General features: G+C 35.5%; 3 protein-coding genes across 3 annotated transcripts; 1 reads left to right on the plus strand and 2 right to left on the minus strand.

The window, feature by feature from the left end:
• The first annotated feature begins 469 nt into the window (after window positions 1–469).
• On the plus strand, window positions 470–3,034 carry LOC130426762 (tetraspanin-10). Its single transcript, XM_056753688.1, has 3 exons — window positions 470–556; window positions 1,538–2,157; window positions 2,534–3,034. The coding sequence occupies exons 1-3, from the start codon at window positions 470–472 to the stop codon at window positions 2,850–2,852; spliced, it is 1,026 nt and encodes a 341-aa protein (XP_056609666.1). The 3' UTR covers window positions 2,853–3,034.
• Window positions 3,035–4,740: 1,706 nt separating this feature from the next.
• Window positions 4,741–7,357, minus strand: pde6ga (phosphodiesterase 6G, cGMP-specific, rod, gamma, paralog a). Its single transcript, XM_056753563.1, has 4 exons — window positions 7,258–7,357; window positions 5,421–5,571; window positions 5,256–5,296; window positions 4,741–4,866 (listed from the first exon to the last, which is right to left on the minus strand). Exons 2-4 carry the CDS (start codon window positions 5,552–5,554, stop codon window positions 4,790–4,792), a joined length of 252 nt encoding a protein of 83 aa, XP_056609541.1. The 5' UTR covers window positions 5,555–5,571; window positions 7,258–7,357; the 3' UTR covers window positions 4,741–4,789.
• A 1,388-nt stretch (window positions 7,358–8,745) lies between these two features.
• LOC130425778 (butyrophilin subfamily 1 member A1-like) lies at window positions 8,746–16,444 on the minus strand. The gene is made up of 13 exons (XM_056752158.1): window positions 16,395–16,444; window positions 15,984–16,066; window positions 15,320–15,670; window positions 14,891–15,166; window positions 14,096–14,203; window positions 13,874–13,918; window positions 13,693–13,719; window positions 11,122–13,289; window positions 10,677–10,952; window positions 10,496–10,601; window positions 10,042–10,086; window positions 9,608–9,637; window positions 8,746–9,475 (listed from the first exon to the last, which is right to left on the minus strand). The coding sequence occupies exons 2-8, from the start codon at window positions 16,039–16,041 to the stop codon at window positions 12,739–12,741; spliced, it is 1,416 nt and encodes a 471-aa protein (XP_056608136.1). The 5' UTR covers window positions 16,042–16,066; window positions 16,395–16,444; the 3' UTR covers window positions 8,746–9,475; window positions 9,608–9,637; window positions 10,042–10,086; window positions 10,496–10,601; window positions 10,677–10,952; window positions 11,122–12,738.
• Window positions 16,445–18,370: the final 1,926 nt, after the last annotated feature.

Below are 18,370 nucleotides of genomic sequence, written 5' to 3' on the forward strand. Positions count from 1 at the left end.
CACTTTTATTTAATCTATGAACACCATGGTATGGAGGACCAAAATACTCAAAATGAATAACTGAATAATAATAAATCAAATAAACCAAAATTTAATAAATCAATTATTAAATAAATCAATTAATAAATTCCACGAAAATATACATTTGCTTTCAATATTTAACAATGTCCACTTCCCCAAACTGCAAATGTAGGATTTTTCAAAATAATTGGATTAATTTTGAAACATTGCCACACATCAGAGTTACGCAGCTAACCATGTCAGCAACATGTGAGCAGTACTGTACGCTGTTTCATTCTGCCTTCGGGCCAGCAGTTTAAACCCTGACCCTGTAATCCTCAGTATTGTGACTCTCACATGATGCTGGAATGCCGTAAAGGCCCACTCTCACTCAGCATCACTCCCTTCCCCATCTGACCATCATATCTCGCTGAGAATGTAAGGAGTCTTCACTTGGCATTTGGGAGGCATGGGGCTTTCTTTTAGGAGATTTCTCTTTTTCTGGGAACAGAGAAACAGCTCAAAGAAAGGAGAAAGCCGACCTCTCATTACAAAGGTAAGATGTCATTTTTTTGTGCTATGTATTGTTGTAGGCCCCTGAAAGCATGCTTGACATGTGGATTATTTTATTAAATTCATAGAACATGTACACTGAACGTGTCGGAAAGAAACTAAAACCAGGGTGAACTGATTTCAGTGTTGACACATTTACTTGTTTGGTTCAATGCTGAAATATTATAGGCCTAATATTTCTTAAAACGAAATATCTTGACAAATTATGCAATCTCTTCATCATTCCTTGATGAAAATGAACCATGGTTTTAATATAGTAAGTGTTACCGCATGTTTCTATGAAACTAATTTGGAGTGTGACAACGTTTTGTGAAGATTTGCACTGCGGCGGGTCATTCAGATGAGCTCAAGGTTTCATCAAACTGATTCATTAAAAGAACCGGCTCATAAGAGTCATTTGTTGTGAATCGGACTCTACGCTGCTGTTGAGTGAAATCTACGGACAACGCAACAGAAATACGTGCAGACTTCAAACTTAAGATTGATTGTATGATTTGATGGCACCGACCATCAATAACGCCGATCGAAACCTCTCGGTTTTCCAGGGTTTTGACTAGAAGAGCTACAGCTACCTCCACTGGGCATGCGCACTTCAATAACGCATCATTTTTGTTACGCTGAAAACAGTTGATTTATATTTTTTGATTATTGTAAGGTTAGGTTAAGAGTTGGGGTTGGTGTAGGTGTATGCTAATGCAATTTAATGTAATTATATGAGGAGATTTTGCACCACTCCCGGTCGTAGCTGTATCCCTTCTAGCAACAATCGGTTTGCCGCGTTGTTCGCGTCTGTACAGTGACGTGTGTGTGGTGTTCAACAACCAGATAAAAAATTCTGCAATAAGTATGTTTTAACTTCCCTAAAATAAGTATATTTTCCTTAATAATAAATAAAATAGTGTAATTGAACCGTACATCGAAAAAAGGAACTTAAATACATTCCCATCTTTTTGTTTTTCACAAGGGAGATATAAAACCGGAGAGGTTGTCACACGTCTCTTATGCGGCAACTGATGACAGTTCAGGAAGTCAAAGCAGCTCGAGTTCATCTTACCATCAGGATCTAACCAGAGCTGTGTCATGGACTGGAACCAGTTCAGGACCACCCGGTCCATCCAGCTGGAGCGACTACATTCTAAAGTACCTTCTCATCACCAGCAACCTTCTCTTCACCGTCCTGGGCATAGTGACCCTCATAATGGGACTCTGGGGTCTCATCCATAAAGAATCTTTTGCTCAAGAGAAGATCGGCGGAATTGGGACAGACCCCATGCTCCTCTTCCTATTCCTCGGTTTTGTCCTAACCTTACTGAGCCTTACGGGATGCGTAGGGGCTCTACGGGAAAACCGCTGTCTGCTTCGCACCTTCTCTGGGGCTCTGCTGCTCTTGGTGGTGGTGCAGGTGTTGGCTGTGATCGTAGCGTATACCCTGCAGGGTCAGATCGTGGATTACCTGCGCTCGGGGATGCTGACCGCCATGGCACGGTATCAGGACGACCTGGACCTGAGGTTCATCACTGATGAGATCCAGACGGGCCTGCAGTGCTGCGGGGCGGACACGTACAGAGACTGGGAAATGAATGTGTGAGTGCCCAAGCGAAATTAGTGGAAATCGGGAAAGGGGATGACATCATTACTCATTTTATGAGTTTCCAAGGCTACGGTAGTCCAAAGTTTGCGTTAAGTACACAGATTATATAACTTAATTTGTAACAGAGAAACTTTCAACTGAGCTCATGGTTTTGTCTTTCTTGTTTTTCTTTTATTATCCTTTCCAGCGTATGTCATTTAATTCCGTGTTTGTTTTTTCAATCCCGATTCTGGATTTCAGAACTTTATTTTAGAGAATTATATAAGTGAAGCTTTTCTCCTTTAAAAACAACCATTTAGATATTAACGATTAATTTAATAATCACACGTGTTAAATATGACCTGATCATCATCTCTGTCTCTGGCACAGGTACTTTAACTGTTCGGCTCCGGGGGTCCAGGCCTGCGGCGTGCCCCCCTCCTGTTGTGTAGATCCCCTGGAGAACGGGACGGTGTGGAACTCTCAATGTGGAGTCGGTGCCCAGCGGCTGGACGAGTTCTCAGCCCAGAGCGTGATCTTCCTGGGCGGCTGTTTGGGCGGCATGTCCCGCTGGATAGAGCAAAACACTAGAGCGATCGGGACGGTAGCCGTAATTCTGCTGGGAGTGCAAATAATAACTCTGTTTATAACAGAACGTCTGCTGCAGAGGATCCAGCGGGGCAGAGTTTGGCATTACATGAACTCATAATAACTGCAGTTAAAGTGTTTTTTAATAACACAATGTTGTGCCAGAGTTATTCCAAATCAGCTTGGAGTCATGATGTTTAACATCTGAAGATGCTGAACTGATGATAAACTGGGCAGTTTAGCAATTTTATGATAGCATGCTCAAATAGCATGTGTTACAAGGTTTCTGCTTGTTATTGTTGGTTGTAAATACAGGAAATATCTATTCTTAGTTGGTGAAGTTCACTGTAACAAAAATCATTTAAAAAAACTTACATTTTCTTTCAGCTGGAGCCACATAATAATTACACTAATAATAATATTAATAAATTCCTGTAAAATAACAAAATATAAGGATATGTAATAAATTGCATTCCTCGTTTTTTTGTAAATTTACTGTCTCTTCCTGTAATTTTAAAATTAACTGTAAAAAAAAAAAAATTCATGCAGCTGGGTGTATGAAATAAACTGTGAAATAACACATTTTTCGCTGTTTTGTTGTTGTAAATTAGTAGTCTTTATGTAATTAAAGTTTATTTTGACCGTATATCAAAAATACATTGTAAAAATCTGTAAAAAAAGTGACATATATATTATATATATATTTTTAATTTTACGTGGAATATCTGTAAAAGAAATAACTAATAACTTTTTTTTAATTATTTTTTACAGTGTCGGTTTAAGGTCAAAGACAAAATGATGAATGCTCTTGAAATATCTGCCAATTAAATAGATTCAAATGTTAAGATTCAAAGAATTCATGCATTCACAGGGTACACAGTCAATATAAAAAGTAAAGGGATAGTTCACCCAAAAACAGATGCCATAATTTTGTCGCCCTCTTGCATGTCATTCAAAACCAATATATAATTTTATCTTCTGTGGAACACAAAATAAGATGCTTTAATAAATGTCTATTTTGAGTGTTTTTGTGTTTATGGCTCTCTGTGATTCTCGGTTTGATTATCAACATTCTTCAAAATCTTTTCTTTTGTGTTCTGCACAAGAAAGAAACCCGGGTTTGAAATGACAAAACAGTGAATAAATGATAAAGGAATGTTCATTTTTGGGTGAACATGTATCTTTGTATTACAGACACACAATACAACAAAAAACTCATGTATGCAAAGCATTTCCCTATAGGTTGAGCAATGCAGACATACAGCAGAAATGTATTAAAAAGTTCAACTTTATTTGACATTCAACACTTTCTGTGCTGTTGGGGATGGAGTCAGATCAGATCTCGTGCACGAAGGCCAATAAACCTGGCCGAACTCTCACAGAGAGCAGCTCCCGGGACTCGCTCCACACGCAGACACAGAGTGCCCACAGCCGACAAATATATTTACAGAAGACACGACGTTACCAAAATAAATCAAACATCATAATTAAAAAAATTCTAGTGCTCTGCATTTTTGCATATTGCATATAGACATGGTAATAATAACCAGTGTTTGTTTGCCTGAATAACAATAGTATTGCTTTAAGATGTTTTGTAAAAAAATAGCCTAAGCTACAGAATATATAAAACTCTTTTCCCGGACAGGGCCTAATCCCAGACTACTTTAGATGTGAGCGGTGTATTATTAAAAAAAACCTTGCACTGACATATCTTAAAATATCTTGAACGATTGTTTTATATCGAGATGAACCCAGTAATGTTTTTTTGTAAAATACGTTTTTTAAAAAACAAGTTAAATGTGCTTATTAATCTAATGACTAGTCCAGTTTTACGATAATCCCTCTCTGGGAAACCGTCCCTTTGTATATGGTCTGAGCTAATATTTAGTAAATTATTTACGAAATCACCAAATATGACCAGTTAACAAACATTTAAAATTGCTAACAATGTAGCTTGACATGAATCATTAAAAAGACCAAAATTGACATGTGGATTAACGTGATCATTCATTGGATGCCGACGATTGGTGTTGTGGATCATGGGAACGGGAAGTGACCTCATATGATGCCATACTGGGCCAGCTCATGTAACTCCAGGTGACTGTAAGCCTCCCAAGGACAGATCACGTTGAAGTCTGTTACAGGAAAAAAACTATATAAAAACATCTCAATGTCTCAGAGGGGAATACTGAGGTCTGAACAAAGGCTTCCAATGTCTTTTTAAATATATTTTACGAAACGTTCACATTAACTTCTCTCTAAAAAAAATGTTGGGTTGCTTTCTACCATTGATTGGGTAAAATATGAGTAGAAGAACAAGCCCTTGCGTTATAAATGAATTCATGCTGGGTTGTTTTAACCTATCCATAACAACAACTCAGTATAAATAATTCAATGGTTTATTCTTCCCATTTTAAGTGTTAAAAATCTGATTGGTGGTCTTCAAATAGAAATCCAGGTTTTTGAGTGCACCCAGACTTGTGAAGCATTAACTCGATGTAGTTATTAGCATAAAAGTACATACCAGTTCCCAAACCCTCCATTCCAGGAATTTCTTCACCAAATCTGAGAAAAACAATTTAATAGGGACTGTTATGATGTATCCAATCAATACGTATGATGCTAATGCCCTGTCCAAGCACAAATATAACGTGTAAATGAATTGAATGGTACTAAAAAAGACATTTACCCAATAACACCCTTCTTTGGGGGTTTGCTCTTGAACTGGCGGGTTGATCTTTGTTTGAATTTGGGTGGACCCTTGTGGGGACTGCCGGGCCTCGTGGCAACCTTGCTGCTTGCTTTGGGTTTGGAGACCTCCATATCTATGATGTAAGAGACTAATGGATAAGAACAACAATAAAATGATTATAAAATAAAAATAAATAAATAAGCCATAGATGCTGTGATCCTAAACTGTATAAATGTCATGAATGTGTTGATTAGTTAGTCCAAGTTTTTTGTGATATGTTTTTACAATTTAAACGTTCACATCCAAATATAACAAATACATAAAAATATATGTAGTTCACCCCCAAATTTAAATTCTCTCACCCTCAGATTATTCCAAACCTGTATAAATGTCTTTCTCCTGCTAAACACAAAGGAAGATATTTGGAAGAATGCAAAACAATTCTCATCGCCCATTGACTTTTGTTTCTCTACTATGGCAGTAAATGAGGGATGAGATCTGTTTGGTTACTGACATTCTCCAAATCATCTTCCGTTGTGTTCAGCAGAACAAATACATTTATACAGGTTCAGAACAACCTGAGAGTGAGTAAAAGATGACAGAATTTTCATTGTTTTGATGAACTATCCCTTTAATATTGAAATATATAAAGTATAATAATAATTCCTGAGAATTCAGTGTCTAGGCTATATGATGTTGCTTTAATCCCCTTACAGTGATCTAGTCCCCCTCCGATCTGCTGTTCAATCCACAGAATTAATCTCATTACATGAAGGTCAATGCACAACAAGCAGAATTTGCAATAGACATTCAACTTTTCCTTTTATAATTACATGAACCATTAACATCCAGGTTCTTACAGGGACTCCAAAATGTATTTAGAAAAGTCACAAAACTAGCATTTCATAACAACTGATTTAACCAAATAAACATTTTAGACCGTTTCATCCTTTGGTCAATTTTAGGAAGATGTGCAGTGTGGAGTCAATTCACATTAACTATAGACATGCCTATAAAACTCAAAATCCAAAATGAAATGTATGTTTAACAAATTGAAACAATTTATAATTTATTAACAAAACTTTTAATAAAACATTTTCCTCAAAAACTGATTTTCAATAAGTGCACCTGCATGGATTTGTATTGTGTAATGTGATACAAAGACATTCATATATTGACCATAAAATTGATCCATGCAAACAGTATTCTTAACCATTTTCTGCTAACAAATCATTTGTTTATTGAAGATGTTGAGAGCAGGTTGACTCACCTGTGTGTCTGATACCTCAGCGTGTGTGTGTGTTGAACCATGCCGGGACACACACACCCACATCCACATTATATATTCTGAGCATCATAAGAGGGATTAAAGCTGCCCATCACTGCCCGTCCTCTTTCCAACGCTGTCATCAACCCATAAAAGGGAACACACGGGCACTGCCGCATGTTCACACATGAGTTCACTCCCTCTTTGTTTTCCTTTACTATAGTTCACACTAACCATACATACAAATTTAAATTATATATTTGAAATCCCAATTTTTCTGTCTGAATGCTGAAATGAATTATTAAATGTCTCTTATTGCTAATTATTTACTTTTGTGACCGCACATGCAGACGTCCCATGTGTGCTGTGAGCTTTCAATTCAGTCACGTCAGCATTCTGAGAGATTATCTCAACATCTCTGTTCATTCAGAGAGCAGATTAACATGCTTCTCTGTATCACACACAACACTCATATAACTTTACTTTCATACTTGTATCTCGCAATTGACTCTCTTAAATGTCAAAACCTGTAAAAGTATTCTGAGTTTTATTACATGTCATTCATACCTTATGTATGAGAGACCGGAGAAGAAGTGATGTGAATGATACACGTGGCCGTGGAAATCTGAAAGCCATGTGAGAAGCAGACTGCAGCAGAAGGGCTTCTTAAAGGTGAAACAGCCAAGAATGGATGGCTGAGATTGAAAACACATTTTTATAGCAAAGTTTTTAAGGTTGTGTATTTCTCAAGAGAGTGAACTTGTAAAAACATTATAATAATGATGCAACACTAAAGATTGAGCTTAAATGTTTAATGTTCAATTCAACTGTAAAAGTTGAGAGCTGTAGTTTATAATTATACATGACTCAGGAATGTTGTTTATTATTAGTGTTTTGTAAGGCGGGGTTGACTCTTAGTATTGCTTACAGTTTTGTGTTGGAGATGTAAACAAACTGTCTGTGCTACAGACTTGAAAAAATCCTCTGATTTTGCAGACGGTTGAGAAAAGATTGTTCTAGCTTTTAATAATCTAACTTCGTGATTTTCACATAACAGACAATAAAACCAAAAATCCCATAAACATTCAAATAGAGAACTGAACCTTATCTGAAGTGTCTTTTGAAAGCCTGGAAATAATATCACCATAATTCAACAATGCAAATGAACATTTACATAAAAAGATTTTCATTATCTTTTATTCACCTGTACATAGACAGTTTAGTCTTCAAACCCTTTAAAATAAGTCTTTTCAGATCTGTTATGTTTCCAGTTTTTCCTCGTGTAGCAAAGTTTCAGTTTGAGTACATTAAAAAAATACTCTTACTTTGGGAATTCAGTCTGATTTATACACCAGATCAGAATTCTTTCGCTCTGACAGATTCTCTGAGATTGGTGTAAACAGTTTATTCACTTTAAATATGAGTATTATCTCACGCATGTGTGAGCTTTATAAAGATCCAAACATCTGTTTTCTTCTTCATTAGGACACTTGACTCATGATAATAATGTCATACAGGGGGTTAACAGTAACATCAACCATCAGTTATCACAGTAAATAAATACATACATAAAGAATAAATAATGTAAAATACACTGTAACATTTAGCACAAATCACATTTTAAGTGATTTCCTTATAGTCTATTGTGAAAATTCTTGTCTTATGCTGCTCTCAGAAATTTGATAGTTAGCCCTTCAACCCAGAAACCTATATCCTACTTGCAATATTGAAATGCAACTAAAACATTAATAACTACTTATGCTACGAAAACATTTACTAAATACTTTTAATTTGACTGAATCCAGACATTAACTCCTGCTTTTCTGGTGGGAAAAATCCCACTTTCAACAAATGAATTCAGCACTTATCCATTAAAATAGTATTATCTAATAGGCGATTAGATATTGCATTAAACTAAGTTAGCTGTGATAATATAAACAGAATAAAAGCCCAAATGTGTTTTATAACAGGTTGTTTTTATTAAGAAAAGCAATGAGAAATCCCACATTAAATTTCAGATGGATTATACCAAGCTCTCTATGACTCTCTATTGCCCCCATCTGTCATACATAGAAATAACACACATATATTTGCTCATTTACAGTTAATAAAGCTATGACACATAATTTCATACTTCTATGCACACTTCAAATTATTGTACATTACTATAACACGTATTTTTAAAGTAGTAAACTTACTTTGAAGTGTAACATTTATTGACATTTATTTTTTGCTGTCATTTAAGATCATTACAGATGATCAGAGGCACCGTTGAGTTTTCACGCCAGTAAGGACCCAAACAAAAAAATGGACGAAGGTTTTCATTAAAATACTGACCACAGTAGGTGTAGATATGACACATGGCTTCCACGTCATAAAAGGAGACCCGACCCTCCGTATAATTCACAGACACCCCCCATCCTTTGGAGCTTTCTTCTCAGGGAAAGGGAGACGTACGGATACCCACAAGCTCGATAGATCCCCTCTCTCAAACCAATAGTCCAGAGTCCATCTGCAGGTTTCAGACTGACCTTCTCCTTCTTGTTAATGGATTCCCTGGTGACACCTAAATCCCACTCCGTTTTTCCCTTTACCTGCACCTCATAGTAAAAGTCAGAGGTAAATCCTTCCTGTCCTAGGACACACAGACATATACCGAACCGTTCATTTTGTTCTTCGTCTCTATTCTCCACATTTTCAGGTTTGTGTCCATCTCTAACTTGTTTCCCATCACGAGAAATGACGAGACGTGGATGAGCCACATTTGAATCCAGAGTCACATTCACTGCCAAAAAAAAACAATAAATCTGTTTTTGTGTGTATATAGTAATAAAAAATATTTAGCTGCAACAATTACGAGCCAAGCGAAACATTGTGCATTTCAGTAGATCTTTAAATTATGAGCACTTTTACCTACCTGCATGTTTTCTCAAATGTGTGATGATCACTAAAAAAACAGACAAGATAGTTAGGAGTTATCCAAAGGCTGAATAATTCTTTTTATTACTAATAAATCAATAATTTGGACTAAAAAGTAAACCAACCTGATCTCATAGGAGAACTTTTAAGTCTAGTTGTCTTTTTATATGAATTCATACAAAGTGAATCACACAAAAAGTGTGATTATTAAAAAGAAAAACAATAACGAAGCCCCACCCATAACCCTGCCCCAAAACTTTACCTTTTATTGAAATATTGAGCAAATAGTAGGATGACTTTTTAATCTGAATAGTTATTAAATCAAAGACAACCCATTTTATTAAACTACATAATCATATAGCATGTTAATTTATATTGAATGGCTAAAAAAGAGCTTACAAGCCTATTTATTAAAATAAATAAAATATTCACCATTTTGTACTTTTGTCCTCTGACTCTGTGAAAACTGATAGTGTTCTTGAGAAAGTTATTGAGACAAGAGAAAAATCATAAAACATGTAAATTAGTTCACAAAAATGAGGAACAACAACTGAACATCTAAATAATAAGTTTAAGCAAAAAATGGCGCGTTTCATCCGGAAAGAATCAATAACTGTTGAGTGGTTTTAATTAAATACAATGAATGTACAATAAAATATTGATGTAAAATCACATTAATATAAATTAAATATAAATTATTGTATTATTATATTATAAATTGATGTATTATAACCAAACACATAGGCTACCGGAAATTAACTTCGGGTCAGGCACGTGCGTCCAATGGAACCGTCATTCAATAGGGTGAAGCGTAAGTGTCAAAACACTTTTAAGGGGCCACTTGATTATACAATTTGTCTAATGTATGACATATGAAAAGCAATACCTTTCTTTCTGTGAGCGAACACAGTTCAGTATTCCCGTGGTCACACTGAGCACAACTCCAACTGAAATCAGGACCACTGATGCCCTCCACGAGTTAAACATTTTATCTGCAAAAGCCCAACCAAAACATTTCATTACATGAGTACAAATAAGCATGTTGCCAAAGTCTGTATAGTACTTACTTGATGTAATAATCTCAGTCTCCAGCATGTGATGTCTTAGTTTGACTCTGCAGTGATATTTAGTGTCACTGTTATATACAGTGATCGCGTGTTTTACACTGAATCCATCTGTGTCATCTCTGTGTGTATCTGTAGATTCAGATGTTAAAGTGACTCCTTCACTGTCCAGCCTCACAAGTTCAGCCTCAGGGTTCCAGCCTTTAGATTCACACTGTAGATGAAGACCACCAGAACCATCAAACCCATCTACAGTGATGACCGGAGCATTTCCTGCAGCTACACAGATCATAGATAAGAAACATTCATTTAATAAACTTGTTGACTTTTAAAAACAGTAAATGTAAGAGTAGTGCAATCTCTAACCACATAAAAATCTGTCAAAAATGAGAATAAACATTTTGTAATGTCAAGTTGTTGTTTTTTATCATAAAGTGAGTTTGCTCACCTTCAACCCAGACGTCAACAGTGATGTCATCACTCCAGGATTCAGGTCCCTATAGATATGTCCCGTATATGGCTCTTTGTGTGTGTACACGATACAGTTAAGGTGGGAAAACATTAATCAGAATTCTGTTCATCTATTGCTTACTTTCAACTCACTGGCTGTCTTCACAACAACAAACAGAAGGAATGATATGAAACATTTCTTGGTTTTACCTTTATTTATTGCTGCTCAACTGGGACGGTAGATCATAATAAGAAATACCTAAATAAAAATGTATTACACAGACATTTTGTTTTTCTCACTATATGAGATTGGCTGAGTAATGATACTTTAGCAATTTGTATCATTATTGCTGTGAGGAATATTCTTAAGACTAACAAGGAGACTTGAAACATCCTATACACCCGGACAGAAACATGAAACCCTTGTGCAAACAGCCAGCACTTCAAAACCTGTTTTTGTGCATTCCTGCTGTCACACATCAACACAGTTTTTATCAACATTTTCTAAGTTCAAAAAATCTTTTTACAAGCTTAATTTGCAGCCAAAATGTACATATATAAATAACAGTACAATATGTCATATCGACGCAGTCCTTCGGAAACCTGGGATATCCAAATTCAGTGTTTTTCAGGAAATGGAAAAAACAATGAAAAACTATGTTGTTAAAATTGACATTCACTTTTTGATACTTTTGTTTGGATAGATATTTGCAAAGCCCAGTGAACGACGGGTGACTAATAATAATTGTTTATGGCAAAAATATTTAACACACAAAATATGAAGGTACAAGGATTCAGAAGGACATTAAGGTTGTTCTTCAGAGGTTAAAACACAATCATTACAAAAAACATATTTATAGTAAATGTACAGGCTAAGTTTCTGCATTCCATGGATACAGCACATATAGAAAAACACGTTTGAGAATTTAAAGGTCCAGTGTGTAATTGTGTAGATCTATTATCAGAATTGCAATATAATATTCAGATAACTACGTCTTCAGGGCTGTATGAAGACATAATGAAGCGTTATATTTTTTTACCTTAGAATGACCTATTTCTATCTACATACATTGTGGGTCCCCTTGCATGGAATTCTCCATGTTGTTTCTACAGTAGGCCTGAACGGACAAACTGCTCTACAGAACGTTTTTTTTAAATACCTTATCTCCTTCAGCAAAGAAGCGAAAACGTGACGACATCTTTGTCCTGTGTCAGCCACCGTAGTGCTTCGAAAGGGAAGGGTGGAGTAAGCCTTTGGTTGCAATTCACACCCTCACCAATAGATGCCACCAAAATCTCCAAATTGATCGTTTAAAGTCCTTTTTGTGAGCGGTTAATTAAAATATATGTGACAGTCTGTAAAATCCTGGCTGGAGTCTCAAAATCTATTTATGCGGTAACAAAATTTCAGCCATCAATTTTACTATCATTGGAGTTATCAAGGTTACATTTTCACAGAAAGTTTTCTTTACATTATAAAAGAAACGGTACACCACAAAAAACTACTTTTCAAAGACAGAAGTGAAATTTGGGTCCCTTTCTGACCAACTTAAGGCTTTGGCAAAGAAATATCAGTTTGCAACCGGAATTTAAACAGAATCCATTTTTAAGATTCTTAAAAGTCATTACAAAGGGTCATGACACCCTGTGCATTGCTCTCACCGAAACCCAAACAAAAAAATGGATTTAGTTCCTCATTGAAAGACTGACCGGTAAAAGTAAAGATATGAGACCAGGACTCCACATCATAAAAAGAGACCCGACCCTTCACATAATTCACAAACACCCCCACCCTCTTAGGCTTCACGTGTAGGGTAAGAGGAACATGCGGATTTCCACAAGCCTGATACATCGTTCCGAACCTCACTCCAACGGTCCAGAATCCATTCGAAGGATTTAGATCGATCCAGCCCTTCCTGTTGATGGATTTTCTGGCCACGCCCACATCCCAGTCAGTTAACTTCCACATGTGCACCTCAAAGTAAAACTGATCTTTACTTTCAAATGTTCCTAGGACGCAGTTACGTATATCAAACCTGCAATTTTGCTCTTCATCTTCCTCCTTCTCTTCATTTGATTGTGCGTCTTGAAATCTCACTTGTTTCCAATTATGGGACACGGTGAGATGTGGATGAGCTGAATCAGCATCCAGAGTCACGTTCACTGCTAAAATATTGAGATGTTGCTTTTAACAATGTGCATGTAAAAATAATGTTAAATATTTAATATTTTCAACCTCGAATCGCTAATAATTACACACCGTACTTTGTTCTTTCTTAACAACTTTGAATGTTAGAATAAAACTCCAATTCAACTGTACTGACGAAACAATGTAATATGTGATGGGAAAGCAGAAGTGTTAATGCGTTTACTCTTGCCAGGTTTCAATTTGTTAAAAATTTCTTTAATTAAAATGTCAAATCAATATTCGTGTCCAATCACTTTCTCATCTAGCTGTGTAATAAAATTTTTGCATTAGCGTCCTAGCATTTGAGTATTTTGCAATAACAACCACCCGGATGCACATTATCTCTCATGGCAATGATGATGTCAGAGAACTTTAACTTACCTGCATATTTTCTCTTGATTGTGATCTCTAAAAAAACAGACAGACAGGAAAGTGTGAAGTTATACAGAGTCCAATCCAATCAAGGATTAAATAATGATTGATAATTGATTAAGTACAAACTTAAATGAACAAATAGTAGTAATGAAATAATAGACAAATTAAGCCATATGTTTAAATTCACCATTTTGTGTAGTCTTCTTCTGATCCTGTAAAACTTGATACAACACTGAAAAATGAAAATGAAAATGGAGATACAGATGATCACACCATAACTAAATCTAGTAGCAGAGTTATTGGAAGGTTTTTTTCAGTGCGTATAATCCATATATCCTTTGTTTATATATAGATGGTTTCAAAGACACCCTTTCAACATACTAACATCCTACAATGATAAAAATGTTACCTCTTTTTTTGTGAATCATCACCACAATAAGTATTCCAGCGATCATACCGAACAAAACAGCAACTGAAATCAGGATCATTAATGTCTTCCAAGAGGTAAACATTTTACCTATAAAACAAAACTGACACTCAGTTTATTGAACACTTTGAATTGTTATATACTGTTAGAAAATAATGAAATAGTATAGAATTATAATAATACAAAAAAGTAAGTCATTACAACAAAAAATTCTACCCCTAAAATGCTTTTTAAATGCTTTAGCTTTTATTAATAAAATATTAATTAATAATATTATTATGAAAATAGGAAAAAAGCCTAATTCACACTTATCCAACAAACATGTTAGTTGAATCAGTGTGAATTATCCTTAAAAGGATACTTCCCCCAAAAATGAAAGATATGTCATCATATACACACATCTGAGTTGTTCCAAATGTGTTTACATTTCTTTGTTCATATTTTGCCCCCCATAGATCCCACAGTAGGAAAAATAATTTCTGTTGACAACAAAAGTAGACATTTTGAAGAATGTAGGACAGCATACAGTTCTTGGTCACATTTGACTACCATTGTATTTTTCCCTACTATTTTAGTCAATGGGGGCAAAATCTGTCTGGTTATAAGCATTCTTCCAAATATCCTTCTCTGTTTTCATCAGAACAAAGACATTTATACAGATTTGGAACAACTCGAAGATGAGTAAATGATGACGCCCATTTTTGGATGAAGTGTCCCTTTAAACCTAACCCCCCAATAAACTAAATAACAAGAAAAGTGTGTGTGTACTGATCTTACTTGATGTAATGATCTCAGTCTCCACCATGTGATGTCTTAGCTTGACTCTGCAGTGATATTTAGTGTCACTGTTATATACAGTGATCGCGTGTTTCACACTGAATCCATTTGTGTCGTCTCTGTGTGTATCTGTAGATTCAGATGTTAAAGTGACTCCTTCACTGTCCAGCCACACAAGTTCAGGCTCGGGGTTCCAGCCTTTAGATTCACACTGTAGATGAAGACCACCAGAACCATCAAACCCATCTACAGTGATGACCGGAACACTTCCTGCAGCTACACACAACAAAAAATCATGCTTAGATTTGACTTGCTGAAGAGACACGATAGAAATTCTTTACTTTTAAATGAAGTATTTAGTTTGACAACAAACTAAGTGGCATTAAAAATTCTATACAAGGACATTTTAAAATATATGTGTTTGCTCACCGTCAACTCTGAGATCAACAGTGATGTCATCATACCAGGATTTGGACTGAACAAAACACTTGTAAAGTCCTTCATCAGAGATTTGGACTCTTGAGAGTTTGAGTGACGTGTTTCCTTTCTCTAGTTCTTCTTTAAACACTTGAGTTCTTCCTCCGTAGGACTGAAGCTGATCTGTGTTTCTGTCTTCATGATCTTCATACAGATGAACTACTGAGCCTTTCAGACTAAGTATGAACCATTCGACTCTCATGTTCACAGCACTGATGTTGGGTTTGAGAGAACACGGCAGAATCACATCTTCACCAGAAACAGTCACCACAGGAGCTGCAGGACCCACTACATCAAACTTGTCTGTTAGAGACAGAAAACATGCAAAGAACTGAAATTAAATTTAAATTATTGACATTAAAAGTTGACACAATTTTTTTTATTTGCCACCATTAAAAAATACTCAACAATGCAGTTATTAAGTCCACAGTGTAACGAGGTACAGTGGTCTGTACAAAAATGTGTACATATAGGCCAATAGTGTGTAATTTCAAGTGCTTTACACTTCACAGTGAGCGAAGCAAAGATGTGAACTTGACATGCAAACATCAAATACTGTTTTATTGATTGCTACAAAACCTTGGCACCAGTAAACCAATATTACACAAACAGTTACCTGCTCTTGAATCTGCAAATCCACTAATAATGAGTAGAGTCACACAAATGAGCTTCATCTCTGATGAACATGAAGCTACGTTGCTTAAAAAGACAAGAAAAAAATATTTATAAAGCAGTCGGTTGTGAGAACTTGTTAAAATGACCATCGTTTAGATATTTTACATGCAAACTCGCGAAATTTATAATTCAAACACATTTCTACAGTAAATACAAAAAAACGTCATCTATATAAAATCTATGTTAATGACATTAACGTACGTCACTGTAGTAGGCAATCAGACATTTAACGTTACGGCTATTTTTTACTACCAAGACGCACTGCACAGGTGCCGATGGACAAAAACTGTATCAAAAAACATGAAAACTTTAATAAACATGTTAGACCAAATGTGTTTATTGCCGGACTCACCTGAAGCTTAACTTTGATTGTGTTTTAAAGTGTCTTTCGAAAGGACAACTTTTTTATTAACTAAGTAAAAAAAATGATTTCAAAATAAAAGCGATTTGCCGGCGGCGATCGATTATCGAGCTGTTGACATCACGTGAATGGCAGGTCAATTTACATGTTACATACATATAGTAAAAATATGTTAAAACGTTATTTTCATCGAATTTCACATACAATTGACATTATATAATTAAAAATGCTTATTATGAGATAAACTAAGGGAGAGACTTAATTAGGGAACACAAATGAGACTAATTTAACCAACAAAGCTGAAAAAAACTGTTATAATTAAGGTTCTCATAACAATTTAAACAAACAAACATGTGCTTATTATATATGACATATTAAGGTTATATTTTCACAGAATGTTTTTTTCCATTATGTATGATTTTAACTGACCAGCAAGTGTTGCTGCTTTACACGCAACTCGTGAAATACACTACACAAGACATTTACATTTATACTACAACAACACTAAATCTATATGCAATCTATATTATACATCATTGTAGTATGCAGTGAGGCATTTTCAGATATTTTTTGGCAAAAGATATGGATAAAAACTTGGGGCAAACAATGTTAAAAGTGCCATGAACATGTTAGACGAGGTGATTCTTGCAAGACGAACCTTCAGCTCTCCTTCAGAACTTTGATCTTACTATGAGGATATGATTTCAAAATAAAAGCATTTTTTGGGAAAGGTGATTACACATTTATTCAAATCAGTGAATAAAAAAACTCAACACAAAGCACAACTTACACATAAGAGGGTATTTAACATTAAACAAAGGCATAGACAATATGCTGAACATCTGATCTGCATTTTATATTCGCCAATTTATTTGCCAGCCCTTGTTCTTGCAGTCAGCAAATTTCTTTTTATTTGCCTGGTTTCATTTTTAACTTAACTAATATTGTAATATTTTGTTATACTTATTGATTACAAATGGTATTTCTAATAATAAAGAAAAAAATCTTGAGATCATCTTGCGACCCCACCCTTGCGGCCTCACGACCCCCCGGGTCTACTTTGGGAATCCCTGGGCTAAAGAACCCTTAAACCGATGAAATACACAGTATATCGCAAACTTCTACACAATTCCAGCTTTTCAGATAATGTACGTCTACATTTAATGAAAGAAATGGAACAAATCTGTATACATGTTAATACATAACTTAAGAATTTAAGGGGAGTTTATGTTTTTCAAGTTATGGCTTAAAAAAACGTAAATAAAAGCGAGTTACCCATGGTTCCCATGGTTAAAGACATGTTTACATTAGTATTCACTGTTACATCTGTACCTTCTATTTTTTTCTGTGATTTACCGTTTTCTACATAAAATCATTCTACATAATTGCTTGTAATGTTGAAATGCAACTAAAACATTAATAACTACTAATGCTACTAGGTCCGTGTACGTTTTATTCATTTGATATCCTATATTAAATAAATTAATGGAAACTGAAAAATGACTCGTTTTTTCATTTTTCGTTTAGTTCAACAAACGAAAAATTAGATTTCGCCCCGATTTTTCATTTTTCGTTTGTCGTTTAAAAAACGGATTTCGGACTCAATATGGGATTCGTACATGTGGGCGGTGCTGTAACGCCCCTTTCACCCGATTGGTCAAATCGCTCACCATTCTGTACGGACTTAATTCTGCCAGGCAGAATAAGAGTCACCTCTAGTCCTTCATTTTTAAGTTATTGCAAGTATGTCGGCGCGAACCACTGCTTATTGTTAACAGTGCGTGATATTTAAGCAGACATATCTGTTGCAATGTACGACATTTAAGAGATGCAGTATGCTGAATACCAGGGGTCTCCAACCCTGCTCCTGGTGAGCTACTCTCCTTAAGATTTCAGCTCTAACCCCAATCAAACACACCTGGGTTGCTTGATAATTACAGAAAGGTGTGCTGAAGCAGGGTTGGAGC

This window comes from Triplophysa dalaica, chromosome 7 (genome assembly GCF_015846415.1).
Source record: "Triplophysa dalaica isolate WHDGS20190420 chromosome 7, ASM1584641v1, whole genome shotgun sequence".
NCBI classification, from domain to species: domain Eukaryota; kingdom Metazoa; phylum Chordata; class Actinopteri; order Cypriniformes; family Nemacheilidae; genus Triplophysa; species Triplophysa dalaica.